Source organism: Leopardus geoffroyi, chromosome C2, assembly GCF_018350155.1.
Source record: "Leopardus geoffroyi isolate Oge1 chromosome C2, O.geoffroyi_Oge1_pat1.0, whole genome shotgun sequence".
Taxonomy (NCBI): Eukaryota; Metazoa; Chordata; class Mammalia; order Carnivora; family Felidae; genus Leopardus; species Leopardus geoffroyi.
Genome location: NC_059333.1, coordinates 48,030,426 through 48,054,619, shown reverse-complemented (window position 1 = coordinate 48,054,619; position 24,194 = coordinate 48,030,426). Strand labels below are relative to the sequence as shown.

The window sequence follows — 24,194 nt, the reverse complement described above, 5'->3', positions numbered from 1 at the left end:
AAAAGAAAAAAAAACCAAACCTGATATAGGACCTTGGAGCAAAGTATTTAATGGCTGGAGAGAAAACCAAGATGATTACATATTAAATATGCATATCTTTCCATATTCTCCCATCCCTCAAAGAAAAAAATAACAAAATAAAAAAGATGAAGTGTTATTCACTATAATAATGATCACTTTGGTGTTTACTCTTTGCCAGCCACTGTTTGAAGTACTTAACAAGTATTAGTTATTTAATCTCCACTGCAACTCTGTGAGGAAAATATATTTATTATCATCATTTTACCAATAAGAAGACTGAGGCACAGAGAGTTTAACTTGCTCAATATTTCGCAGATTGGAGGTAGGTCACCAGTATGCTAAACTGCTTCCCACAATTATCTGAGCCTGGTTACAAACTGGGTATAGTCACCCTCTCATGGAATGAGTTTAGGGCCACTTACAATAAGACCACAAATCATTACTGTGAAGAAGATGATAATTTTAGTTTGATAGTAGATAATCCTTTAAAAAATCCCACATAGTTGGGGCACCTGGGTGGCTCAGTAGGTTATGTGTTGACTTCAGCTCAGGTCATGATCTCATGGTTTGTGGGATTGAGCCCCATGTTGGGCTCTGTGCTGACAGCTCAGAGCCTGGAGCCTGCTTCAGATTCTGTCTTCCTCTCTCTCTCAGCCCCTCTCCTGATTGCACTCTGTCTCTCTCTCTCTCAAAAATAAATAAACATTAAAAAATTTAAGGAAAAAATCACACATGGTTACCAATCCGGTTTGAGAGACACATAATGTGAAAAAGCTGCAAATGGATGTGAGTGGCCAATAGGAAGATTAAAAAGGAAATAAAAGGTCATAAATCCAGGGAGCAAAATATATCAAAAGGCCACTTTTGGTAATATTGAAGGCAGAAATCCCTTGATAAATATTCATACAATGGACCATAATGCTAGGTAGACATGAGACCCTGGGACCTGCTGGCAGCATGGCATGGTACTGTAATCATGCACTGGTGTGCAGGGTAATCTTGCATGTCTTTATGCTATTTGTCTTTTCCTAGGAACTGTACCAAAAAAAGTAATACTGGATTTTTGGTAAACATGTGGTACAAGAATCTAAGATACCATTATTGTAAAATATATTTATATTATAAAAAAAATTTAGGGGGAAAAATAGACCTTGCTGGCTTATAATTAATGAAAACATGGGTGTTTACAAAGGCAAAGAAGATCTAGGATTTCACAAACCCCACTAACTGATGTTAAAGAACAGGGAATGCTGTAGAGGGGTAGAAGATGATTCTAGAATCCAACAGTTGTGACTCTCCCACAGTACGGTCACCTGTTTGGTTTTCTTTGACAGGGCAGGAACTGGAGCTGTCTCCTGCTGCATCATTTCTGTGTCTCCTCTTCCTTCACCATCTGATGCCTCTAGGAAATATAAAGTTTAACAATTAGAAAAGCATCTCTCTCTCTCTCTCTTTCCCATTGCTAGTGCAATCTTGGTACTCCCTTTCTAGAAGTTTCTATCCTTGACTCAATAATTCTAAGAAGCTGAATTCAAGGAAATGATCCAAAATGTAGAGATTTAAACACCAAGATATCAGTCTTTTCTATAAAACTGCAAAAGTGCAGATTATCCAGATGCCTAAGATTTGAAAATGTTTACTTATGGAGCACTTATACTGATCTTACAGATATTAAACTTGTCATATTCAGATAAGAAAGTTGCTGTTTAGAGGGGTAAAGCAATTTGCCCTAGGTCACACACCCAGATCTATTTGAGTCCAAAGTCTTCTCTGCAAGCGATATTGCCTGCCCTGAAAACCAGCAGCTCTAGATACCTCGGCACTGGCCCCGGGGGAATGTTAAGAGACTGTGACAAAAGGATTATAGACCATGAGAAATACTTATTTTGAATATTTTAAAACTTTTGACAATGGAAAAAATTAATTCTTACTCTAAGAGTCATGAAAAATGTAAGTTTTAACAGTTTCCCTGTTTATAAAGCTCTACTGAAGAAACACAGCAACTATAAATTCCTCATTTCCCACAATGCCATACCGCATTCCAGATTTTAGCAGTTGCTCTCTTTAAACACATTTTTTGAATCTTTGAAAGGTTTTACTCACTTTTTTTGAATTTCTCTATGTATCTCAAAGTCAAGCCAAAATGTGAATTTGTGAGCAACCTTGGTTAGAATTCATATTTAAGTTCAAATTAACCAATCTGGTAGTCCTAAGCTTCTAAATGTTTGCATATTATGGTGGCTAGTTTCCTATGACAACTTGATTGGGCCATGGGGTACCCAGATATTTGGTCAAACATTATTCTGGGTGTTTCTATGAGGGTTTTTGGGATGAGATTAATCTTTGAATGGTAGACTGAATAAAGCAGATTGCCTTCCCTAATGTGGCTGGGCCTCATTAGATGAAGGCCTGAGTAGAACAAAAAGGCTGACCTGCTGAGTAAGAATTTTTTCTGCTTTTGGACTTGAACTGAAGTATCAGTTCCTTCTGCATCTAGAGCCTGTCAGCTTTCAGACCAGAAATACACCATCAGCTCTCTTAGTTCTCAGGCCTTGTGACCAGGATTGGAACCTGGGTTCCAGCTGGCCACTTCACAGTACAGATGTTGGGACTTGCTGGCCTCAACGACTGCACAGGTCAATTTCTTATTTTACATATGGACAGATATAGATATAAAAAGATACAGATATAGATCTCCTATTGGTTCTGTTTTTACAGAGAAGTGAAGACACATATTTCTAATTAGCTGTATAGCATGAAAAAAAGGATTCTACCCATAGAGTATTAGCAGGTAGAAGATTAACAGCTTCTAAATGAGTGATTACGTTGGCATTAATAGCATTTATAGAACTTCTACTTCATTTATAGAACTTCTGCTTCTGGAAAGATAGTAATAGTAGGAGTAGTAGTATTTTTCCCTCTTCCTCCTGCTAAGTACAGCTAAAACTCCTGGACATTATATATAAAACAAACATAGAAAGCCTAAAAGTAGAGAGAAGAAGGCACTTTGGGACTTTGGGGTATAAATGACATCACAGTAGTTAGTTTTCTGGGTTTTCTTTTTGCTCATTATCTCAGGCTTGGAGCTAAATAAGCCAGCAACTTGGAAATGCCAATGGGAGCAGACAAAAAAAGCCCTACCAAACATCTGTTCTATTTAACAAAATGACCAGGAAAAAGACAACACAGTAAGATGGAAAATGTTTAGACAATAACTATTTGACTCCAAACACCACCAAAAAAACCCAACCAACCCAACAAAAAAACCAAACTGGCTCCGCCCACATCAGCAAAGGCTGAGTGGGGAGCCTAGACTTCCACTCTTGCCAAGCTGTAATGAGGTACCCCAACACCTCCTCCACTTTCCACCAGGGTGTTATCAGAGATGGTCAAGCAGGGAATGAAACCCTAAAGGGATTTTCATCCCTTAAGGGTAGTAACAAACCCCTGTTCCCTCCTCCCATCACTACCACCACCATTGCAGTATCAATAGAGACCATATGGTGAGCCTTGAATTCCACTTCCTCTGGGCAGTAATGAAGTGCACCTCTCCCTCCCCACTAGGATGGTATTAGAGGAGGCCTGGTAAAGTGCCAGCAATTTCCATATGGCAAAGTGGTAACAAGGTCACACTCACCCTAGTGGTTTTAACAACCACTAAAAAAGCTATACAAAGGGATACACTCAAAAACACATAAATAAATAAAAATAGAATTTTGAAAATGTTCAAGGAACAAAAAGGAAAGAGAAAACAGAGAAACTAAAAACAGCAAACAGATAAAAAAAAAAACAGAATAAAATGGAAGATTTAATCCTTACATATCAATAATTACATAAATGTAAATGGCCTAAAAATGCAAATTTAAAGATAGAGATCGACAGAATAGATGAAAAAATATGCCATTTACAAGAAACTTTCCTCAAATGTAATAAGATATACAAGTTGAAAGCAAAATGATGGGGAAAATGTAACATAGAAATACTGATCAAAAGAAAGCCGAGTGGCTATATTAATATCAGATGAGTGGCTTCAGTGTAAAGAAAATTACCACAGAAAGAGAAAAATTACCATTCTGTAATGATAAAAGTGTGGCTGTATCAAGGAGATATAGCAATCCTTAATGTGTATGCACCACATGCAGGAAGGAAATGCAGGAAGGAAAAACTGATAGAAATGAAAGAAGAAATAGACAAAAGTACAGTTCAGTGGCAAACTTCAAGAGTTCTCTTTCAAAAACTGAGTGAATTACTAAACATAAAATCAGCAAGAATATAGAAGAATGAAGTGACAACAATTAACCAATAGGATCTGATCAACATTTGTACTCAATACTCCACTCAACAGAACATAGTCTTTTCAAGTGTTGTGGAACATAGCCTAAGATACAGCATATTCTAGGCCATAAGACATCAACAAATTTAAAAGGAATTGATAAACACCATGTATAAAAGACTTATAGTAAACATTATACTTAATAATGAAAGGCAGAATGCTTTCTCCCTGATTGGGAACAAGGCATAGATGTCTGTTCTGACCGGAATTATTCAACATAGTGCTAGAACTTTTCATCAGTGCAATAGGGCAAGAAAGGAAAGGAAAGGCATATACGTCAGAAAGGAAGACATCAAACTGTCCCCATTTGCAAATGACACGATTGTTTACATAGAAAATCCCAAGAAATCTAAAAAAAGTCTACCCCCAAACTCCCAAACCGTGCTAGAAGTAATAAGTGAGTTTAGCTAAGCTGTAGAATAAAAGATAAACATGTAAAAATTTTATTTCTATATATTAAGCAACAAACATGAACACAAAAATTAAAAATGCAATGCCATTTACAATTGCTGAAAAAAACTTAAAATACTTAGGTGTAAATTTAACAGAACATGTACAGGACATGCATGCTGAAGACTACAAAACACCAATGGAAGAAATCAAAGAAGACCTAAATAGAGGTGCCTGGGTGGCTCAGTCAGTTAAGCATCTGACTCTTGATTTTGCCTCAGGTCATGATCTCATGGTTCATGGGACGGAACCCACCATCAGGCTCTGCACTGTCAGCAGAACCTGCTTGGAATTCTCTCTCCCTCTCTCTGAAATCAAGAGTTGGATGTTCAGCAGACTGAGCCATGCAGGCACCCCTACCCAAATGATTTTAACAGCAGCAATTCAAGAGAGGAAAAGTAACCTTTTCAACAAATTGGGGAAAAAAAATCCATAGGCAAAAAAATGAAGACTTACCTAAGTTTTACACCTTATACAAAATTTACCTCAAAAATGGATCACAAATTTAAAGGTAAAATGTAAAACTATAAAACCTTTAGAAGAAAAGGATAAATCTTTAGGATCTAGGGTTAGGCAAAGTTCTTAGTTTTGACACTGAAAGTACAATCAATAAAAGGGATAATAGATAAGTTAGACTTTACCAAAATCGAAAACTTCTGCTTGGCAAAGACCATGTTAAGGGGGTAGAAAAACAGGGTACCGAGTGGGAGAAATATTTGCAAACCACAAGTCTAACAAAGGACAGACCACTATCTAGACAAAATAAAGAATTCTCAAAATTGGACACTAAAAAACTAGGCAACAGAATTAGGAAATGGCAAAAGACATGAACAGACATTTCACTGAAAAGTAAATAAGTACAGGAAGATATGTTCCGCATATGGAAAAAAAGTTTTCATTCCGCAAATGGAAAAAAGTTTGGCAGTTCCTTAAACATACAGGGGCCTGGGTTTCTCTGTTGGTTAAGTATCCGACTCTTGATTTTGGTTCAGGTTACAATCTCCCAGTTGTGAAATGGAGCCCCATCTCCCATGTGAAATGGAGCCCATGAATCCCCCTGCTTGGGATTCTTCTCCCCCTGTCTCTCTCTCTGTGCTTCCCCCACTTGAGCTCTATCAACAACAACCAAAAACATGAGACATGCAACTACTATACAACACAGCAATTGCACTCCTGGGCACTTATCCCAGAGAAACAAAAACTTAAGTTTAAACAACAAATTGTCCAGAAATGTTACAGCAACTTTATTTATTATTTATAATAGCCCCAAACTAGAAAAAACTCAGATGTCCTTCAATAGGTGACTGGTTAGACAAACTGTGATATATGCATACTATAGAATACTAATCAACAATAAAAAGAAATAAACTATTAATACCTAAAACCTAAGATAAATTTCCAGAGAATTATGCTTACTGAAAAAAGCCAAGCCCCAAAGGTTACACACTGTGTGATTCCATGTATACATCATTCTCGAAATGACAAAATTCTAGAAATGGAGAACAGAATAGTGGTCTCAAGGAGTTAAGGAAGGAGTAGGGTTGGGGGGGATTAGGTATGGCTATAAGAGAGCAACAAAAGAAGGATTCTTGTGGGGATGGAAATGTTCTGTATCTCAACTCAATCAGTCTCAAAATCTTTGTTGTTACCATTTACATATACAGATAGCTTTGCAATTTGTTACTATCAGGGGAATCTGGGTAAAGGGTATATGTGATCTCTCTGTAGAGATCTCTCTGAGATCTCTCTCTGTGAGAGAGATCCACAATTACATGTGGATCTATGATGATTTCACAATTAAAAAGTTTAATTTAAAAAGTGTTTAAAGGAAATCTATCTTCTTCTTCAGGAAGCCCAAAATTATTATGCTCCAAAGGCAACAGGTGTGTGGTACCAGAGTCCCATCCTGCTGCTGGGCTACCCCTGTCACTGCTGTCCTGATTAGGAGAGCCAGAAAGGCAGCAGAATTCAGAAATAAATTCAACCCAGGGAGGCCATGATGAGTCTTCAGAAATAAAAGCCTCCAGGGTAAGGTTGCCGCAATAAATACAAAAATATAAAAAATATTGAATAATTTTTTAGTATAAGTATGTCCCAAATTTTATATGGGAATATCTATATGGTATTAAAAATTATTCATCATTTATCTGAAAGTTGAATTTAAAGAGGAGCCATGTATTTTTACTTGCTAAATCTGGTAACCCTACCTGGGGAATTTCTTTCCCCATCAAAGCCACCTTTAGTGCTGTGAAATTTCTCATACTGGCTTCCCTTCACAGATCCTCCTTTCTCTTAACATCCTCCAACCCATCTTCATCTGGGATCTTTCAGGGAAGCCTTGGCTGACCACACAGCCCTCCTTCTTTCTGTTGTCTCTGTACTTCTAAACTTACCTTATAAATCAGCATATAATTTTACCCTTGTATATAGTGTGCTGCTATTGCATAAATGTTAGGCTTTCTCTCTGCTGACCCATAAATACTGTGAGGGTATCCATTAGTGTCCCAAGTATTTAGCCCAGTATTGATTAAAAGTAATGTGGCACCTGGGTGGCACAGTCAGTTGAACATCCCACTCTTGATTTCAGTTCACGTCATGATCTCATGGTTCGTGCTGACAGCTTGGAGCCTGCTTGGGATTCTCTCTCTTCCTCTCTCTCTCTCCTCCTCCCCCAACCTGTGCGTATGCAAGCTCTCTCTCCCAAAATAAATAAACTTAAAAAAAGGAAAAAGCACTCCCCCATACCTATTGCTTCATTTGTATTTCTATTATAAAAGTAATATACATTCTACATGTAAAACATCAGACCACTTACACAAATCTTCCTTTATTAACTTTAAAAGCCATTTCAAGATAAAGTGGATAAAATGCAAATAAGTAAATAAATGTCAGAATCAAACACCAAAACTTTTAAAACTCATATAATGCTTTTAAAAATTTTTCTGGGGCGCCTGGGTGGCATAGTCAGTTAAGCGTCCGACTCTTGATTTCGGCTAAGGTCATCATCTCAGTGTTCATGAGTTCGAGCCCCACTTTGGGCTCTGCACTGATGGCAAGAAGCCTGCTTGGAATTCTCTCTCTCCTTCTCTCTGCTCCTTGCCTGCTTGTTCTCTCTCTCTCAATATAAATAAATAAACTTTAAAAAATTAAAAATCTGAATTCTGTATTCCTCCATTGCCCAGAATCGGATAACTGAAGAGTACAGTCTGTATTTTAAGAAGTCTAGTTGAAAATAACACATTTTTAAAGGTATGTGACTCTTATGCAACAAAAACCCATGAGAAATATTTAAAGTACCTTGTTAACCAAATGCTCTAAATCTGAGTTACTTTCTGAGCCAAAAAATTATTTCATCTGAAACCTTTTAACATATAAAATGAGATCATCTCATGTCACTGTAGGTTGAATAAATTAGTTGTTTCTTTAGTCTGCAATGTTTTTTGGTTCCAAAAGAGAAAACTGCTTTTCTGAAATAAAGATGCTAGCTCTGTGATTTCCATTAAGAGAGTATTAAAAGAAAAGTATGGGACCCAACCTAGCCAGCCTGGTTCCAGCTCCCAGCTTCCTCTAGAACTGCCGGCCTTTGAGGAGGTTAGGCCAGGTCTCTGCTAATTAGTCCCAGTGTCTGACTGGGCCTCTCGAGTGGAGTCAACAAGATGGGGCAGCTACATTTCCTACTCCCTGAGAGTATACTGGAAAGAAAGAAAGAAAGAAAGAAAGAAAGAAAGAAAGAAAGAAAGAAAGAAAGAGAAAGAAAGGAAGAAAGAAAGCAAGAAAGGAAGAAAGAGAGAGAAAGGAAGAAAGAAAAAGAAAGAAAGAAAGAAAGAAAGAAAGAAAGAAAGAAAGAAAGAAAAAGGAAGGAAGGAAGGAAGGAAGGAAGGAAGGAAGGAAGAAAAAAAGATACCACTAGATGGAACTGGTTGAATTCTTCCAATACAGGAGTCAAGTATACTGTCCCTTTCCAACCCAAGGCAAAAAGGGTATGCAAAATTAAAAAGTTGTACATATTTTCTCTTTCCCTCAGAGATTGTAGACCATGGCACAAACACACCTGTAGCACCCTTCCCTAGAACTATAGGGAAAGTAGAGGAGAAACCAGGTATGGGATGTATGAAACCAAAAACTAGTCAGTGGAAAATCCTTCCAATCATCAAAAATATAAAACTCTAAGAGAATTAGGTTCCCATTTTTGTCTATTCAAAATGAAAGGCCTTTCCTGTAGGAACACAATAGATGGTACATTTTATATAGTTTTCAAGAAACCATATATATTTTGTTCTTATTTGATGGGGATGAGTAAAATAAAAACTTTCAGAATTCTTGTGTTTACAGCAGTACTGTTGTTATTTCTTATTTAAAACGACTACTTTCATACCTAATTTTATATCAGTAATTTTATATTCTTTTTCTAAGAGAGGGCCCCTTATATTGAAAAGCTCAGGTCTCACGGGGTGCCTTGGTGGCTCAGTCAGTTAAGTGTCTGACTTTGGCTCAGGTCATGATCTCACAGTTCATGAGTTTGAACCTGGCATCAGGCTCTCTGCTATCAGTATAGAGCCTGCTTTGGATCCTCTCTTCCCCTCTCTCTCTCTGCCCCACCCCAGCTCGTGCTCTCTCTCCCTCTCTGTCTCAAAAATAAATATTAAAAAAAAAAAAAAAGCAGCCCAGGTCTCATAAAAACCTTGATGTGCACTGGCTAATAACCTGCTGAACTCCACTAGTTCTCGGTTTCTCAACAAAATAAACTACTAAAACACACAACAGTAATGGATAAATTTCAAAGGCATGATGCTAAGTTAAAGACACACAAGATTCAAGAGGATACATAATGTGTGATTCCATTTATTTAACATTCTGGAAAAGGCAAATTATAGGGACAAAAACCAAATGAGTAGTTACTGGGGACAGATACGGAAGACTTCTCAGGAATGACAGAAATGTATCTTAACTGTGTTGGTGGTTACACAACTGTATTCACCTGTCAAAATTCACTGAACTGCACACAAAAAGGGTAATTATACTAAATGTAAATTAATCCTCAAGCAACCCAACTTTAAAAAATAATAGACCCTAACTTTCATTAAACAATATGTACCACTTATGCAATGTCACACAACTAATATTGTGACAGAGCTGGGATTTAAATCCAAGAGTCCATGATTTTAACAGCCACAGTAATTTTGCCTGAAAAGATGCTGCTTACAGTTTAATGATGTTTCCGTCTACTCTTTGATTACTAAGAGTTTGTTGTGTTTTTTTAAATGTTTATTTGTTTTTGAGAGAGAGAAGGGGAAGGAGCAGAGAGACAGGGACAGAAGATCTCAAGGGGGCTCTGCACTGACAGCAGCAAGCCTGAGGTGGGGCTTGAACTCACCAACCATGAGATCATGATCTGAGCCGAAGTTGGACGTTCAACTGACTGAGCCACCCAGGTGCCTCAAGTTAGTTAGTTACTTATTTTTGAGACACAGAAAGAGTGTAAGCGGGGCAGAGGGGGAGAGGGAGAGAGAAAGAATCTCAGGTAGGCTCCTCGCTCAGCGCAGAGCCTAATGTGGGGCTCAATCCCACGACTCTGGGATCACGACCTGAACTGAAATCAAAAGTCAGATGCTCAACCAGCTGAGCCACCTAGGCGCCCTTTTTGTATTTAATTCAGCTTTGGTAAGTAACATTTTTCTAGGTAATTGGAGATTTTATCCACCTGATCAAATTTATTGGACTTGATCACTGTATGTAGCTGTTTCCTTTTTTGTTTCTCCCTTTTTTTTTTTATTTGTACCTTATTTTTTCTTGTTCAACTTTGGAGAGGTCTTTAAAAAACAATAACAACCAGGTTCTGTATTTATAGATGTTTTCTATTATATTTCTGATTTTTACCACACTAATGTTCTTTACTTTCTTTGGGTTTACTTTACTAATTTTCTCACTTTTGTACCTGGATAGCTAGCCCACTAAGTTTTTCTTTTTCTGATGTAAGCATTAGGCTATATATATTCTCTAAATATAACTGAAGTTGAATACCATAGGTTTTAATGTTATAGCATTTTCATAATCACTTAATTCTAAATAGTTTTAAAGTTCCACAACGACTTTTCGTTGATGAGTTATCTGGAAGTGTATTTTTAAATTTCCAAAACAGATTTTTTTCATTATCTTTTTTCAGTATTGTGGTTAGAAAAGTGGTTTGCATATTAATTATTTGATATTTGTTAAGACTTACTTTATTTTCTAGCACAGGGACCAGCGAACTTTTTAGGTAAAGGGCCATATAGCAAATAGGTGGAGTGTATGGAGAGCCATAAGCTCTCTGTGAGTAACTACTCAAATCGCTGTTGGGCAAAAGCAGCCCTAGACACTGTATAAATGAATGGGCATGGCTGTGTTCTGATAAACTGTATTTACAGAAACACATCCTGGCTGAATTGGGTTCATAGGCCACAGTTTGCCAAGCCCTGGCCTAGTCCGTAAACAATTAAAAAATGTGTCAGTGTTTTTGAATAAAATGTATAATTTCTAATTGTTAGGTGCAGAGTTCTACATATGATCATAGATAAACTTGTTAATTATGTTTTTTTTTCAAGTTAATTGTGTTTTTTAAATCCGTTATATGTGTATAAATTTTTTAAATATATTTTTCTTCAGTTTACTTATTTACTTTGAGAGAGAGAGACAGACAGACAGACTGTGAGTGGGGGAGGGGCAGAGAGAGGCGGGGACAGAGGATCTGAAGAAGCGGGCTCAGCAGAGATCCTGATGTGGGGCTTGAACTCACAAACCATGAGATCATGACCTGAGCCGAAGTCGGATTCTTAACCGACTGAGCCACCCAGGTGCCTCTATGTGTAGAAATTTTTATGTCTTATTTATCAATGACTGACATATGCATTAACATCTCCCACTCTTATTTTGAATTAGTCCATGTTTTCTAGCTATTCTACCAATTTTTATTTACACATCTCATAAGTATATTAGGTGCATGCAAATTTAGAATCGTTACAGCTTCTTATTGGTTGAATTGTTCCTTTTATCACTATGTTGTGACTCAGTTTTTAAAAATCCATCTTGTTTAATTTAGTTTAATTTCACTTCTTTGAGGGGGTGCTCTATATTTCTAGAGGGGTCAGCTGTTCTCTGGGAAATCTAACTATACATGCTGACAACTAATACTGGGGACACAGCTGTACTTCAACAGTCTAAAATGTTTTGCTAAAATTACTCATCCCTAAGAGCCAGAATGTTTTATTTGGCCAGGAGAAGGAGGACTGGGAACTATTCTTCAAGAACCTTGTTCCCAGCTCATTAAGGGACTCCCACCAGCATCACTGAGAAAGAACACAATTCCCACATCCAAAGAACATGACCCTGTAAAGAGAGAACTCAGTGAAGGCCCTAAAGGCCATACTGGCAAAACAGAAGCCAGGGGAGGTGAGGGGGAGAGAAGAGGAGGGGAGGGGAAGGGAAGGACAAACAGTGAAAAGCACATCCAATGAAAGAAAGGGCTCTCAATTCTGACTCCACTTATACCAACAGTCGTCATGCTCCATCCTTTATTGCTTTGTATACTTTTCAAAAAAATTACTCATGCCTGAAAAATAAGTACTTATCATCAAGGAGGCCACACCAGAAAATAATTATACTGTCTGTAAGTGTATCTCTCATTTACTCCAACTGTCCAGAATGCTAGCCCTCCCTTTGTGCTTGTTATCTCTGCTTTTCTATCAAAATCTTACCCCTGTCCTCCAAAATTCATCCTCTGAAAGTAAAAACAAGACTATTTTAGGGCTCTAATCTAGCAAGTAGTTGCAATTTTAACTGAGAAAGGAAAATGTGGGGCAAAGGAGAACAGAAATGAAGAATTCAGTGGTAGGCTGCAGAAGGAGCAGGAAACCCAAGTCTGTGGCGCCCAATCCAGGGCCCTTGGTGGCTTTGGGAGGGGCTGCTCAGAGAAGCTCCGGCAGGTTCAGCCTTTAGTGTCCTGGTCTTTTCTGGCCATCCAGTCCCAGGTCCAGGTGCAGGGACACTGGCCCGCTCAAAGTCTCCCACAGGTCTGTACTGGCTTTATGTTTTACCTGGCATATGCCTCTCCAGTTTCGTTCTGTTTTTCCTAGCTACTGTCTTTCCCTTTTTAGCCTTCTCACTTTCATACACTGCAAGAAGCTGGCCACGATTTACCCTTTTCTTCTCTCAGGTTCTTTTCCTTCTCTCCAAAAGAGTCCACAAATATTTAGAAACAAATGTTTCTAAATGTAAGTCCCTGTGAGTTGGCTCTATCAGAAGTTTTCTTGTCATTCTGCACTGGAAGGAGGAATGTGGGAGGGGGGTCCCTTTTCCCCTTTCATTTTGCCATCTCTGGTGGCAACTGCTACAAGCCTCCTCTACATTCCAGTAATGTATTGTTTTCATAGTTGAAGATGTCCCTAGCAACAGATCCAAGCTCTGCTTACAAAATATGTTGCCAGTTCACACAGAAAATTTTAGAGTTAGAAAATTTGGAATGACATGGTTTGCAAAACTCTGAACCGGAGTCGCTCAATGGGTTCTGAAACTCTGAAAAGAAAAGGTAGAGAAAAAGTACTTTACCCTGAAAGAAAATTACTAAGACCAATAAGGTCCTCTCAAAAATGTATAAGAAAAAAATGTTTCACTTTCTCTTTGTGGAGATCTTAAATGTTACCAAGTTTCTGTTACCATTTCCATGTCAGCAGAACTAAATTTTAAAGGTTATTTTTAAAAATTTTTACTGGTCCAGGTTAGTAAGCCTTCCCTCGCCTCCCCCCTCCCCTCCCCTTCTTCCCTTTCCCTTCTCCTCCCCTCCCTCCCCTCCCCTCCTTCCTCTCCCTTCCCTTCCCTTCCCTTCCCTTCCCTTCCCTTCCCTTCCCTTCCCTTCCCTTCCCTCCCCTCGCCTCCCCTGCCCTCCCCTCCTCTGCCCTCCCCTCCCCTGCCCTCCCGTCCCCTCCCCTGCCCTCCCTTCTGCACACAGGGTTCCTCAGTAACCACCAGCCCACGTCAGGCGCAAAGCATTCAGAGCCACCAGAACTTGATCTTTTGTGTGAACTCTCAGACTGAAGCCTGGCCACAGTGACAGAGAAAGGGACCTTTACGGTAAAAAATCAGGATGCCACAGGACCTTTCCTACCTTTAAATTACAAAAACGCAGTGAAGATTATGCAGATATCAGAGGACAACTCTGCAGGCAGAATAGCTACCTGCCTGTTGTCTGTCCACCAATAAGGCATTTAAAAAATCTCATTTTCTTTTAACTTAAGGAAAAAACTAGTTAAGTCAGCTTGGGCAAGATGACCTAACGTTAGTCTTGAATGTTAGAGCTCCATCTTTCTTCTAATTTAAATGTTAGTACATTTATATGTTTGGGGGGTGGTTTTCAAACTATGAGTAATTCAATTTAATCTTTTTCTGGTCAACTTTTGTAGCCAGAGTTAGGTAAGTAGAACCATGGGTACTGGCAGTGGCATTCTGGGTCTTAATAGAATTATTATGTTTATTGGATGAGCATGTTTGATACATTGGGAAGCACTGTTATATAAATCCTCAGTTCCTGGAATAGAAGCTAATAATAAAGTAACTCTTACATAGTCCTTATTTTGTGCAAGACACTGCTGTAAATGCTCTGCAAACATTAACTCATTGAATCTGCATATCAACCTTATGGGATGGATGCTGTTATTATCATCTCTTTTACAGAGGTGGAAACTGAGGCACTTGCCCAAGGTTAAAGACAGAGCCAGGATTTGGATCTAGGCAGTCCTAAATTCAGAGTCTGCTCCTTATGCAATACTGCTCCTCTAACTTGAAAAGCAAACTTAGAAGCTCTCTGGTGGTACTAGTCTCTAAGTAGGGTATTGGATTCCATGGGGCTTTGTGGGTAAAGCCCAGTTTAACATAATGTTTTATGTTCTTAAAATTTGCACACACTCATCTAACCGGGGCAGAAGCTGAGGCATGTAGTGAGCAGCTCCGCTTCTCCAAAATAAAACCAGAAATACCCAATTAGTACAGATTATCTGTCAGTAACTTTCCCTCACCATCTCTGCTTCTAGTCTACATTTGAGCTGGGGAGAAAATATATCCTGGTTTGCCTAGGCTACTTCTGGTTTATGCTTTTCTTTCCCACTTCCCTTCTGGTTCAGTATCTGTCTTACTGCAGGGATTCTTTAATATATTAGTATGCATTACTATTCTCCAAGTGTGGGAATGGAAATGAGGTCATCCTTAGGCTTATTTCACCCCTGAACTCTGCTCTTTGCAGCACAACTGTTAATAGCTCCCGGAACAGTGCACTGCACATTTTGGGAAGCATCACTGTAAAGGAGTGATGGAAGAGGTCCTAGAAAGCTTACACTCTAGTTCCAACTTTTGTGATCTTGGGAAAATCACTTACTTTATGCCAGTTTTCTCATTTGTAGACTGATGAAGTCATACTGCTGTGATTTATGATTCTCCTCTGGTTCAGGCCAATTTCTATTACGAATGCTATATACCCTGGACATGTCAAAATTTCCAGAGTGAGGTAGAATGTTGAAGTATAGAGGGATAGGGTAACATTTAAAAAAATATAGGTGAACATGGCTTGTTATACGGGTATGTGAGTTACATCATGTCCCCTGAACAGAAATTTCATAAGGAAAAAGCCTATGAGGCTGCTGCTAGACCTGCTACCCACTCACCCTCATTATAAAGTGTGATCCCAAGAACGAGAAATGTTACAATGTAAAAAGCACACCGTTTCTGTAAAGACTACCCTATAGCCTTTAGAGACTTCAAGTACCTATTAGATTACTTAATGTATGCTCTTAATATACATCTTGTGAATCATTAAAGGTGGGTGTAATGTTCACGTGACCTGCTTCAGAACGCTTAACTTTCTTACCCAACTTTTCAATGGAAAAAGTCAGAAATTATCTGCCTTTTTGGCTAGTTTAGAATAAGGAAATTTATTTGCATCATCCTTGTAGTTTCCTACTGGTAAAGTAGGCTTAAGGATATTAACTTATATGAGAACTACAACTACATGGGAAATATACAGAAGGATTTGTATCTGGCATGATTCTTAAGAACCATAATTCTGAGGTTTTACATGACAGTCTGGGACAAAACTGAGATGTAACCGTCTTGTGGGGTGAATAAATAAAATAGGCTAAAGCACGACTTGATTTTGTCAATTCTATACTACCAATTTGATGAAGTCAATATTAAAAAATTTTTTTTACCCTTTCCTTGTTATTAAAATAATAGAGACTAACTGTGGAGATTTCAGAAAATTTGGTACCACTATAAAAAGATGGCATCACTAGAACAAAAGATCCACTACTATGATTTTGAAACATTCACTTCTACCTTTTGTTCTGTCTCGGTGTGTATATGATCATACGTATGTATATACACACACATGCACACAAGTTTACATATCTGGAACTACATATCTTATATAGGTACTGTGTCTTTTTAAAAAATTATTTTAGAGAGAGAAAGAGAGAGAGGGGGAGGGAAGGAGAAGGAGAGGGTTAGAGAATCTTAGGCAGCCTCCATGCTTAGCATGGGGCTCAATACCACGAGCCTGGGATCACGATCTGAGCCGAAATCAAGAATCAATCAAATGAGCCACCCAGTCACCCCTGTATCTTTTAATATTATATCATGAGCAGTTTCCCATGTCAGTAGTCTTGAAAAACATTTTTTATTGCCTATATAGCAAACATTTGTTTGCCTACATTTTATTTGTTATTCTATCATTACTTAGATTATTTCCAATATTTTGCCTTTGCAATATATTTTTTAGATTTTACGTATTTCTGGTTAGATTTTTTGTATTCCTAGTTAGAATAGATTTCTAGAAGGGAAATTACATTGTAAAAGGTATGCATGTTTTTTAAGGGTCTTAACTGTTTTCCAGAAGGTTTTGGGTCAATTTTTAAGTCATCAACATCTATTTAAAAAAATCTTGTTTCATCGCACTCCAGCAAGTACTGAATTTTTAAATATTGCCAATAGGTAAAAATGATATTGCAGTTTAATTTGCATTCATTTGTTATGACTGAGGGTATATTTTACTCTTTTTATAATCCATGTATATTTCTTATATGAGTTGAATAGTTTTAACCTTTATTTATTTGTCAAGAAGGGTTTTGATGTTTTCCTTATCAATTTGTATAAGTCTTTCAATGTTGGGATTAGTTTTTAAAGGTGTTATATCTTTTTTTTATAATTGAAGTACAGTTGACATACAATATTAAACTAATTTTAGGTGTGCAACATAGTGACTTGGCCTTTATATACATTATGAAATGATCACCATGATTAGGCTAGTTACCACCGATACCATACAAAGTTATCAAAATATTATTGATTATATTCCCTATGCTGTACTTTACATGTCTGTGACTTTTTATTGTATAACTGAAAGTTTGTACCCTTAATCCCTTTTACCTATCTCACCCGTCCCCCAACCCTCTCCCTCTGGCAACTACCAGTTTGTTCTCTGCATCTATGAGCTTGTTTTATTAATTTGTTTTGTTTTATAAATTCCACATACAAGTGAAATCATATGGTATTTGTCTGTCTCTGACTTATTTCACTTAGCACAATACCCTTTACCTCCAACTATGTTGGCAAGATCTTTTTTATGGCTTAATAACATTCCACTTTGTATATGTATACCACACCTTCTTTACCCATTCACTTAATAATAGACACTTAGGTTGCTTCCATACCTTTTGTAAACAATGCTGTGATATACATAAGGGTGCATATGTCTTTTCAAATTGGTATTTTTGTTCTCTTTGACTAAACAGGCAGAAGAGGAATTACTAGATGATATGGCATTTTTTTTTTTTTTTAATTTTTGAGGAATATCCATACTGTTTTCCATAGTGGCTGCACCAATTTACATTCTCACCAACAGGGAATGGGGTGTTCTCTTTTCTCCATATCTTTGCCAACACTTGTTATAACATCTTGTCTTTTTGATACAGGCCATTTTGATGGGTGTGAGATGGTATCTCATTGTAGTTTTGATGTGCATTTTCATGATGATTAGTGATTAGTGATGGCAAGCATCCTTTCAGCTGTCTGTTGGCCATCTGCATATCTTCTTTGAAAAAATGTCAATTCAGGCCCTCAACTTATTTTCAAATTGAATTATTCATTTTTTGGGGTGTTTTCTGGTATGAGTTCTTTATATATTTACTGCTTACGTTTTCTTTAAGAGTTTTATGGTTTCAGGTCTTACATTGAGATCTTTAAACAATTCTGAGTTTATTTTTGTATATTGTGTAAGAGAGTGATCCAGTTTCATTCTTTTGCATGTAGCTGTCCAGTTTTCCCAATATCATTTATTAAAGAGACTGCCTTTTCTCTACTATATATTCTTTGTTTAATGGTTTCATTTCTGGGGTCTCTATTCTATTCCATTGATTTATGTGTGTTTTGTGCCATACTGTTTTGATTGTGATAGCTTTAAAGTATGCTTTGAAATCTGGAAGCATGATACCTCCTGCTTCGTTCTTCTTTCTCAGGATTGCTTTGGCTTATTCGAGGTCTCTTGTTCTAGTTCTGTGAAAAATGCTATTGTGTTTTGATAAGGGCTGCACTGAATCTATAGAGTGCTCTGTGTAGTAAGGATATTTTAACAACATTAATTTTTCTAATCCATGAGCACAGTATTTCTTTCCACTCATTTGTGTCATCTTCAATTTCTTTCATCAATGTCCTATGGCTTTCAGAGTACACTTGAAAATTTTCACCTCCTTGGTTAAACTTATTCCTAGATATTTTTTCTTTTTATGAATTGTAAATGTGATTGTTTTTTTTTTTTTTTTAATTTTTTTTTCAACGTTTATTTATTTTTGGGACAGAGAGAGACAGAGCATGAACGGGGGAGGGGCAGAGAGAGAGGGAGACACAGAATTGGAAACAGGCTCCAGGCTCTGAGCCATCAGCCCAGAGCCCGACGCGGGGCTCGAACTCATGGACCGCGAGATCGTGACCTGGCTGAAGTCGGACGCTTAACCGACTGCGCCACCCAGGCGCCCCTAAATGTGATTGTTTTATTTATTTCTCTTTTTTGGTAGTTCATTGTTAGTGTGTAGTTTTTTGTGTGTGTGTGTGTGAGGTGTTTCTATATGTGAGGTGTCATCTACAAATAGTGACAGTTTTATTTTTTTCTTACTAATTTAGATGCCTTTCATTTCTTTTTCTTGTTTGATTGGTGTGGCTAGGACTTCCTGTACTATGTTGAGCAAAAGTGGTGAGAGTAAGCGTCTATATCTTGATCCTGATCTTGGAAGAAAAGCTTTCTACTTCTCACTACTGAGTATGATGTTAGCTGTGGGTTCTTATCTATATGGCCTTTATTATGTTGAAGTATGCTCTCTCTATACTTTATTGAGTTTGTAAATAAATGTTGAACTTTGTCAAATGTTTTTTCTGGATCTTTTGAGGTGATGATATGATTTTTATCTTTTACTTTGTGAATCTGGTGTATCATGTTGATTGATTTATAGATATTGAACCATCCCTGCATCCCTAGAATAAATCTTACTTGATCATGGTATATGATCCTTTAGATGCATTGTTGAATTAGATTTGCTAATATTCTGTTGAGGATTTTGCTTCTTTGTTCACCAAGGATATTGGCTTGTAATTTCTTTTTTTTCATAGTGTCTGTCTAGTTTTGTTATCAGGATAGTGCTGGCCTTGTAGAACGAATTTGGAAGCATTCCTTCTCTTTGATTTTTTGGAATAGGTTGAGAAGAATAGGTATTAACTCTTGTTTCATTTCTGATTTTATTAACTTGGCCCTCTTTTTTTTCTTGATGAGTCTGATTTTCTTGAGGAGTCAAAAGGTTTATTAATCTTGCATATCCTTTCAAATCACCAGTTTCATGGATTTTTTTGGTTGTTTGTTTGTATTTCATTCATTTCTGTCCTGATTTTTTTCCCTTCCTTCTACTAACTTTCAGTTTTGTTTGTTCTTCTTTTTCTAGTTCATTTAGGTGTAAGGTTAGATTGTTTTTAGATTTTTCTTGTTTCTTGAGGTAGGCTTGTGTTGGTATAAACTTCCATCTTAGAAGTTTATCTTCTAAGTTTATCTTCTGTGTCCTACAGATTTTAGAATATTATATTTCCATTTTAATTTGTCTCAAGTTATTTTTTTTTATTTCCTCTGAGTTTTTATTGACCCATTGGTTGTTTAGTAGCATACTGTTCAGCCTCTATATGTTGTGTTTTATGCGTTTTTTTCCCTTGAAATTGATTTCTAGTTTCATATTATTGTGGTCAGAAAAGATACTTGATAGGATTTCAATCTTCTTAATTTATTAAGACTTGTTTTGTGCCCTAACTTGTGACCTATCCTGGAGAATGTTACATGTGTCCTTGAAAAGAATGTGTGTTCTGCTGTTTTTGGATGAAATGATTTGTAGATATCTATTTTGTCCATCTGGTCTAATGTGTCATTTAAAGCCTCTATATCCTTATTAATTTTCTGTCTGAATGATCTATCCATTGATATAAGGGGGGGTGTTAAAGTTCCCTACTATTATTGTAGCACTGTAAATTTCCTTTTTCATGTCTGTTATATTTACCTATGTTAGGGGCATAGAAATTTACAATTGTTATATCCTTTTATCCTGTTATCATTATGTAATGCTCTTCTTTGTCTCTTGTTACAGTCTTTGTTTTAAAGTTTGTTTTGTCCGAAACATGTACTGCTACCCCAGCTTTATTTTTATTTCCATTGCATGGCATATGTTTTTCCATCCCTTCACTTTCATTCTGTATGTATCTTTAGGTCTGAAGTGAGTCTCCCATGGGCAGCATATCGATGGTTTTTAAAAATCCATTCAGACATACTATGTCTTTTGATTGGAGCACTTAGTCCATTCACGCTTCAAGTAATTATTGACAGGTATGTATTTACTGCCATTTTGTTAATTGTTTCCCGGTTGTTTTTATAGTTCTTCTGTTCCTTTCTTCTTCTCTTGCTTTCTTCCCTTGTGATTTCATGACTCTCTTTAGTGTTAAGTTTGGATTCCTTTCTGTGTTTTTTTTTTTTTTTTTTTGTGTGTGTGTGTATCTATTCCAGATTTTTGGTTTGTGGTCACCATAAGATACATATATAACACTGTATGTATATAGCATTCTATTTTATTTATTTTAAGTTGACAGTTGGCTAAGATCAAACACCTTCTTAAAGCACTACATCCCTCTACCCCCCATTTTTTGTTTTTGATGTCATATTATACATCTTTTTAAGAGATTTTATGTACCATTAAGTAATTATTTTAGATACAGTGGATTTTATGATTTTTGTCTTTTAAAAAAATATTCATTTATTTATTCTGAGAGAATGAGAGCAGGGGAGGAGCAGAGAGACAATCCTAACCACAGAACCAATGCAGGGCTTGATTTTATGAACTGTGAGCTATGACCTGAGCCAAAATCAAGAGTCAGATGCTTAACCCACTGAGCTGCCCATGTGCCCCTGATTTTGGTCTTTTAACCTTCACACTAGTTTTATAAGTGCTTGATCCACTACCTTTACCATATATTTGCTTTTACCAGTGAGATTTTTTTCTTTCATAATTTTCCTACTTCTAGTTATGGTCTTTTCTTTTCCACTTAAGGAAGTCCCTTTAGCATTTCTTATAAAGCTGGTTTAGTGGTGATGAACTCCTTTAACTTTTGTTTGTCTGGAAACTCTTTACCTCTCCTTCAATTCTGAATGATAACCTTGCCAGGCACAGTATTCCTGGTTGTAGGCTTTTTCTTTTCAGCCCTTTGAGTATATCATGCCACTCCCTTGTGTCCTGCAAAGCTTCTGCTGAAAGATCAGCTGATAGTCTTATGGTATTCCCTTGTAAGTAACTAGTTGTTTCTCTCTTGCTGTTTTTAGGATTCTCTCCTTATCTTTAATTTTTGACATCTTAGTTAGGATTTTCCTTAATGAAACTCTTTCAGTTCATCTTGTTTGAGGCTCTGTACTTCTTGGACCTGAATGTCTGTTTCCGTCCCCAGGTTAGTTACTTTTTCAGCTATTATTTCTTCACATAAGTTTTCTGTTCCTTTCTCTCTCTCTTCTCTTTCTGGGACTCCTATCATGTGAATGTTAGCATGTTTGATGTTGTCCCAAGGGTCTCTTAAAATAGCCTCATTTTAAAAAATCCTTTTCTTTCTGTTGTTCGGCTTGGATTATTTCCACTACCCTCTTCCAGGTCACTGATCCATTCTTGTGCATCCTTTAATCTGCTGTCATTTCTCTCTGGTGTATTTTTCATTTCAGTTATTGTAGTCTTTGCCTCTGATTGTTAAAATATTTTCTATCTCTGTTGAAGTTCTCACTATGCTCATCTGTTCTTTTCCCGAGTTGAGAGAGAATGTATATGACCATTACTTTGGACTCTTTATCATGTAGATTGCTTATCTCTGTTTCACTTAGTTCTTTATCTGAGGTTTTGTCTTATTCTTTTTTGGAACAAGTTCCTTTGTTTCCTTATTTTGCCTGACTCTCTCTTTCTACATATTAGATTGATCAGCGATGTCTCTTGGTCTTGACGGAGTGGCCTTATGCAGAATGTGTCTTGTGGGGCCTGGAAGCACAATCCCTGGCCCCTGGTCACCAAAACTAGGCACTCTAGGGGTGTCTCATGTGGGCTGCATGTGCCCTCCTGTTGTGGCTAGGCCACCAGCCTGAGTACCCACCCCTTTGTGGGGGAAACCAGTGTTGGGTGAGGCCACCCAGAGAGTGTGGTGGGGTAGAAGCTGCTTTGGCAGGGTGCCAGTCTGGCCATGACCACTGCTGGGTGTGGTAGGGCAGGAGCTGTTTTGGAGGGGTATCTGCTAGAGTGGGTGGGTTGAGTGGGGCAGGTCTGCAGGGAAATGCCAGGGCAGGACAAGTGATGCTAGCAATGTAGATGGAGAGTGTCAGAATGAGCATCTACCAGTGTCAGGCCAGCTAGGCAGAAGAAGGGCAAGAAAAATCGTGCCAGCCAGTGCTTCTCTTCACAGAGAAAGTTCCTACAGATCCCTCCTCCTCTGGCACACACTCTAAAATTAGTCAAAAAATCTCCTTCATTTATGTGCCAGGTGCTTATCAAATTGCTGCCTCTGATATGGGTCTTAGGTCGAGTGAGTTTGTGCACAGACCCTATAAGAAAAAGAGTTTTGGTTTTCTATGGCCCTCTAGTTCTTCCAGAGGTAAGTCCTATTTTTTTTTTTCAAAACTAGATGTTATGGGGGCTCATCTTCCCAGTGCAGGTCCTCAAGGCAGGGGGTGGGTAGCCAGCGTGGGGCTTGAACCCCTTGCTCCCCAGGGAGAACCTCCATCATGCCTGTGATATCCCTCCAGCTTGTGAGTCACTATATCAACGTTATGGATCTTGACCAGACCGTGTTACTGCCACTCCTATTTGTCAATGTGGCTTTTTCTTTATAACTTAGGCTGTGGAAGAGCTATTCTGCTTGTCTTCAGGGTGTTCTCACAGAGTCACTCTATATGTAGTAGGAACCTTGGTGTGTACATGGAAAGAAGTGAGCTCAGGATTCTCCTCCTCTGCCATCTTAATTGTGATTCCAGATTGTCTCATCTTTTAATTTTTAAAATTATTATTTTTTTATAGAGAGAACACTCATGCATGCAAGTGGGGGAGGGGCAGGGAGAGAGAGGGAGAGAATCTTAAGCAGGCTCCACACCCAGCATGGAGCCCGACATGGGACCTGATCTCACGACCTGAGCTGAAATTGAGAGTCAGATGCTGAACCAACTGAGCCACCCAGGCGCCTCTAAAATTATTTTTGATCTACAGATGTCTTAAATGAGATCAAATATGTCATATTTTTTCATTGAGCTTATGCTTTGAAAAGTTCTCCTCACCCCAAAGTACATACTTTGATCTAATCTTTTTGTATGGCTTAATCTTTTTTTTTTTTTAAATGCATTTAATTTATATACTATGGAGTCGATTTTTGTTGTATAATATAAAGTGAAACTCCAAGTGTCTTTTCAAATCTTTAATCAATTGTCCTAACATCATCCTGAATGATTCTTCCCTTCCTCACTGTCTTGTTATAGTTATTTTTCTTTAATCATAATATAAATCATACATATGCAAGGGTCTAGTTCTATTGGTCTGTTTGTGAATTTTCTGTGGGTATGACACCATAATATTATTTAACCAAACAAACTGAGCTTTCTTCTTTTGTTCTGTTTTCCTACATTGCCATCCTATTCGGGTGCAGGGAGTACCAAGAGAGGGAGCTCCAGATTCAGGCCAAAGCCTGAGAGCACTGAGAAAGGGCCGGATGAATGGGAGGTCAGTAAGGATAGATGGTCAGCTGTTTCTCTCCAGAATGTCACATCACACCTTTGTAACCC

General features: G+C 37.7%; 1 protein-coding gene across 4 annotated transcripts in view; it reads right to left on the bottom strand.

The window, feature by feature from the left end:
* Positions 1-24,194, bottom strand: part of CMSS1 (cms1 ribosomal small subunit homolog) — a 381,393-nt gene that overhangs the window by 31,734 nt on the left and 325,465 nt on the right. For all 4 annotated transcript variants that reach the window (XM_045501773.1, XM_045501774.1, XM_045501775.1 and 1 more), the window contains exon 2: positions 1,335-1,423. In XM_045501773.1, the coding sequence (XP_045357729.1) occupies positions 1,335-1,423 (89 nt within the window). The remainder of the gene's footprint in view (positions 1-1,334; positions 1,424-24,194) is intronic.